Source organism: Gastrolobium bilobum, unplaced genomic scaffold (assembly GCF_033153095.1).
Source record: "Gastrolobium bilobum isolate Gb01-03AN ecotype WA unplaced genomic scaffold, APGP_CSIRO_Gbil_v1 utg16143, whole genome shotgun sequence".
NCBI lineage: Eukaryota > Viridiplantae > Streptophyta > Magnoliopsida > Fabales > Fabaceae > Gastrolobium > Gastrolobium bilobum.
In genome coordinates, this window is record NW_026897537.1 from 240,781 (window position 1) to 246,780 (window position 6,000).

The following is a 6,000-nucleotide window of genomic DNA, read 5'->3' on the forward strand; positions in this document are numbered from 1 at the left end:
TCTCATATACTTTTATGTATATGTAAAATATGAAATTATCTCCTACAACATAAAATCCTATAAAATAACAATACACTATGATATAGTCGCATTTAACACATTACCATATATTATACAATTCATCAACTACAACATTCTCACAATATATGCATCAATTATAGGTAGGGTAATAATTTTAAACACGACCGCTAACATGACACAAAAAATTCGTGTTCGGATCAACTCATTTTTAGTTTTGTGTGGCATTCATGCTGGTAAAATTAGACATAAAAATTCATGTCATGTCACATGTCAACTCATGAAACCAAAATTGACTCGTTTTAATTTTCTTAAATGTTATTTGTATAGTGTTGTAAACAGGTTATTCGAGTATTATTGTATCATATCATAAACAGATTATTCCTATATTATTGTATCATGTCAACCTGCATAATAATCAACAAACTTTGAAGTTAACAGATCATTCGTGTTATATTGTGTTGTGTTAACGCGCAACATAAACGACACATTTTGAGATTGAAAATTATTCGTATGATATCATATCAAACCTCAAAATAAACAAATCATTCATATAAAAGATTAAATTGTGGTGTGGAATTGCCAACCATAACTATTTACATTTAGTGAGTCATAAAGAAGAGAAAAAGTTAGGGTGGTCCTCAACCACATGCTCCTTGTCCAAATGTGAATTTTTTTTTTCCACTCTACTTTTTTTTCTTATATTTCCATTCATGTCCGTACAAATTTTCCACAATTAGTAAAAGAAGCACCCAAAGAAGATGGTCCAGTCCACCAAAAATCCTCTCCATAAAGAAAGGTCCAACAAGGCAAAGACAATCTTTAGAAATTCACAAGACCTTATACAAAATGAAATTTATTTGATTCAATAAGCTCAACAATAGCTCTACAATAATGCCTCGTGCAACACTTTCTTGGAAACATGGTAGACCACCACTAACTACACTAACACAAGCACATGCCCCTTTAAACATAGAAAATTCCCATTTCTCCACCACTACAAAACCCAACATCATTTTCATTATTCAACAAGAAAAACTTCTAAACCCACAACTACATAATAAAGGTCAAATTGTAAAATTGTTGCAAAGGAAGCATTCCTACAAACATAGTAAGTCAATAATGAAAAAAAAGAAAAAGATAGTCCTCATTCAGTGAAACCAGCAATAACAGCATGGGGCTCACAGGCCTTAGCAGCTGGGCTGGGCTCAACACTTGGGCTGGGCTCAACAGGATTGGCAAGAAGCTCCTTAGGCAAGTCCTTGATACCTTTGAGATAAAATGTGTAAAAAAGCTTAAAAGGAAACACAATCTGATGCAACTTGACTTGACCATACACCCCTTCAAAGATGCCAGATCCACCAGTCACAGCAAGATACGTGTCTTCATAGGTCAAGTATGAACCTTGCACTGAAATGTGACCATAGTCTCCAAAGTAGAAACTGTAGATAGCCTCATACCTATCTCCTTTCTTCTCTGCTTTGTTTTGGATCAAAACACAAATACCAGCTGTTATCCCCACCCGCTTTTGCAAGCATCCAGTGTACAACTGCATGATCAACAACCAAAAAATATCACACAAAAAATTGAAACAAATGGATCATTTTTTATATGTAAATTTCACTTGAAAATCTTATGAGTGATGTCCATGTCTTTATTTATAGATATTCACAAATGTTCATAGGGTCACTACTAAATCATAGTAACAAGAGATATATATTGAACATGGAAAACATGAATATCTTCTTACCTTCAAACCCAAGATTGGAACTTGTAATAGAATTAGGTAAAGGGGAGAAGATTAAGACAAAAAAAGTTTATGCTTTTGCTACTAATAAAAGTACATAGAAAAAAAAATGAACAAAAGCCTTGAATGTAAGCATTTGAACAAAAACCACAGAGTAACTTGCCTTGTTGCTGAAGGGGACAAGATCACCAAGGGAATTGACAGTTTTCTGGCTCAAACGAAGGTAAGCAGGGCTTCCACGATCTCGCTCATTGATTTCATAGACACTTAGTTCTTGGACTTTGGCTGCAAGATCAAGCAGAGAAACCAAGAGGGTCAACAAAGAATCAAGAAAATCCCACTAATCTTAAACAGAAAAAGATGTGGGTAGAGAGAACAAGGTTGAAAATTTTGTTACCTGAGTCAGATGGTTCAGCCTGGCTTCTGCAAGTGAAGGACTTGTTAGGCACTGACATATAAGAGTGTGGTGATGAAGTGGTGTTTAGCTTGAGAGTTCTAGTGGGAAATAGGTTTGATGAAGTGAAAGGCAAAAGAGATGTGGTAGATGAAGTGGTGAGTGATGATCTTGGTGTAGCAGATTTCACAGAGAAAGAAGAGAAAGATCTCAAAGCAAAGGTTGATGAAGCCATGATTGTTAAGGAACTAGTTTAGGAAGATAAAAAAAAAACGGTGAAGGATTGGTATGAAAAAGTTAAGTGTAGCACTAGCGAAAGGTGCTATATATAGAGAAATAGACAGAGAGAAAGGGACAGAGAAAATGTTCAACTATATTATGGACTATGTTCTTTAGTGGGATTGTAGGTGGACGGTGTGGTGAGTCTTAATGTGTGTGAATCGAAATGTGAATCATGTTGTGAAAAAAAGGAAATATGAGTGTGGAATGTGAAGAATGCAAAGAAACAATGTTCAAGGTTGTCTCACTGGTCAATCATGAAGCGGTGGACGGTCTAATAAGTGTTTTCTTTAAATTCTTCTGTGTGTTCCGTGAACTTCGCTTTACACTTATTTAATAACTTAAAAAAATTAGAGACATATAAACGTGACTTAATAATAAGGAGGTTTGTTTTTTATGCAATTACTGTAGATAAATTATCTGCAGTAAGTTCAATACGACGTCATTTTCAGACAGAAATCATGATGTTTTTATAATTTAATTTATTTCAAGGTTATAATAGTCTTTATATTTATAATTTTTTAAGATTTCAATACCAAAATGACATTATTTTGGGAATAAATACAGATACCTTATCTGCATTAATTGTAGAAATATTTTTCCCTAATAAGTCGTACACAAAAATATTTCTGCGGTTACTGTAGATAAGTTATCTGCATTTATTTCCAAAACGATGTCATTTTGAGATTGAAATATTAAACAATTATAATTATAAAGACTATAATAACTCTGAAATAAATTAAAGTTACAAAAACACTATGATTTCTGTTCAAAATAATGTCGTATTGAGTTTATTGCAGATAACTTATCTACAATAACGACAGAAAAACAAATCATAAATAATATATTGGAAAAAGTGCTTACGAATGTATTAATAACATTCTTCAATTTTTAATAATTTTTATGTTATAGAAAATAAATTTATTTCCTATGTACATAAAAATATGTGCTATCCATATTTTTTCTTTTTTATCTTTTTCTCGTATGAATCCACACACTTTTAAAATTTTTATTTTATAAGATTTTAAAATCTTACTCTATATTTTGATATTTATGATCGTTTTGTTTGACTGCAATTTTAAAATATACAATTCGGATGTCACTGTCTAATGTGGCGCACGCGCACTCTCTTCCACCGACAATGCCAATTTAGTTCATTTCTGATTTCATAAAAGAGCAAAAAGATAGTTCATAGTTGTATTTGTATACAAATTACAAAGGTTATGTAAGTGCTTTATTTTTTAAAGAAAATGCAACGCTTTAGAATATTACTTAATAGTTATCCTTAAATGTAAAACAATGTGTAAATTGCCTGGAAAATATATTAATTTTGTATGCTAAAATGATAAGGAAGATATGGACCACCCTCTGTCATCATCTTTTATTTTATGGGTGATCAGAAAGTAAAGTGCTTATTCTATAAAAAAAATTTGAAATTTTATTTCTCATGTGACGTGAAACAGAATTGTCTCATACACTTGTAAAAAATAGGTGAAATTCACATATTTTCTTTCTCTTTCTTCTCCTTAGTGAATCTCATTCACATTTTTGTATGTTGCATAAGACAAAATTGTTTCTAATAACATCATAACATATTTCCCAAAAAATTTATTCTAAAATATGAGGGTTTTTTTTTACTCTTCTTATGCAAAATTCAATATATTATCGTTTTAATTCTCTTAACAAACTATTTATCAATTTAATATGAATGAAACATGAGAAGAGTGTGTGTTTAAGTCATACATCACCCATGCATAACTTGTGCAAAAGTCAAAATACTCCTATCATGTGTCCCACTATACAAAATGCGGATAGGATACAAGCGCGATTTAAATGCGCACTATCAGAATGCGCGTCTAGCATTGCATTGATTTTTACACAAAAAATGCATAAAGGTGATTCGCAACTTAAACATACATATTTTCCATACGTGTTTCACTCGCGCTACATTGATAAATAATTTGTCTGTTTTTTCGGAGGAAAAATATGAACTTATGTCCTTTTTCAAAAAGACACAAACCCTTACTACTTGTATACCACTCCATGGAAGTTCAGTTTTCGTGATTATCAAATTGAAAAGATGTCATTGCATCTTTTTCTTTTTTCTTTTTTGATGGAGAATACAATTTAAACTCCTAGCGACTTCAATTGGTGGATAAGCAAATAGCACAAGATTATTTTGTTAAGGGCCAACTTTTTGAAACAAAGTCTAAAGTTCAATGATTGCGTCGGGATCAAAGTACATACATTTTTCATTCAGAGAGCGTTTGGTAAAAGATAAAAAAAAAATTACCACAAGAATATAATTCCTAGAAAAAAGGTGGAAAAATAATTTTGATGAAAAGTTTTAAAAAAATTATTTGATTGAACAAAATATTACTGAGAAAAAACATGTACGTTGGAAGTTGCATTCTTACACAGTGCATATGTTGCTTTTTTACATACGATTGTTAATGCTTGGGCAAAAGCTTTTGATGGGTAAACTTTTTTATTTCTTCTACAAACAGAGACAATCGGCCACACTCAGTTGACTGAGAAATTTTACAAATGTCCCAAACCAAACACCACCCAAAGGTATGCAAAAATCTAGTAATCCTGCTTGAAGGATAATGAAATTGTTTGGCATTGTTAACACACCTATTCCGGTGTGGAGAGAGAGAGAGAGAGAGAACAATTTTTTATTTTTTTTTAAATCATTTTGCTCAATCAAAAAAAAAATATATATATATATATATGTCCTAAGCCCGTTGGCATTTAAATTAACCACCTTATTACATGGACTAAATGGAATATCTACTAAAAAGCTCAAATAAAGAAAACAAACTAAGGAGCCAAAATTATTTAGGGCCCATTTGCATGTGCTTTTTTAAGGAAAAGAATTACTTTTTTAATTAAAAAATACGTTCAAAAAGTTTATAATAATTAGACATGTTTTTCGAAAAGAAAAAAAAAAAACCCAAAAAAAAGTTGTTCAGAGCTTTTCCACAAGCTAAAAATATTAGCTTCTGAAAAACAATTAAAAAAAACAATTTCGAAGAAGAATATATCATAAAAGCACTTTTTAAGAAGCATAAACAAAATGGACCTTAGCACCTACCAGGAATATTTATAACAAGATAAAAGTGATGATAGAAATGAAGATGAGAAAGACAAATAGGGAATCTTCTTAAATAACTATTTAGAGTCAATAAAAAAGTTGGAATTATATGAGTCAACTGTTTTAAATAGTTCCAATCAATCATCCAACAATCTTAGATCCAAAGAGCATATCAATAAACTTGCATGTCATTAAATAAAAAACACAAAATGTAAAGTTCATATAATCAAAGACATTCACTGCAACCTTGAGAGGAGAGAGGAGGAAAATGCAGAACCTGAATGCATCTATTTATTCATTACACATCAACCTTCGAAATTTCAGAGTTAGAAACATGATGATCCATTTTCGGTGGTTTCTCTTATGAGCATGGCAATGAAAATAACAAGTTAGCAATAATTATAACAGAAACATGGACAACAGAAACATGAATTTCAGAGCCAGATTTAGATAGGTGAATAGCTT

The 6,000-nt window shown here is 31.3% G+C and overlaps 1 protein-coding gene across 1 annotated transcript; it reads right to left on the reverse strand.

The window, feature by feature from the left end:
- Positions 1–887: 887 nt before the first annotated feature.
- Positions 888–2,544, reverse strand: LOC133307810 (allene oxide cyclase, chloroplastic-like). The gene is made up of 3 exons (XM_061508369.1): positions 2,163–2,544; positions 1,929–2,050; positions 888–1,567 (listed from the first exon to the last, which is right to left on the reverse strand). The coding sequence occupies exons 1-3, from the start codon at positions 2,392–2,394 to the stop codon at positions 1,166–1,168; spliced, it is 756 nt and encodes a 251-aa protein (XP_061364353.1). The 5' UTR covers positions 2,395–2,544; the 3' UTR covers positions 888–1,165.
- Between the last annotated feature and the right edge of the window lie 3,456 nt (positions 2,545–6,000).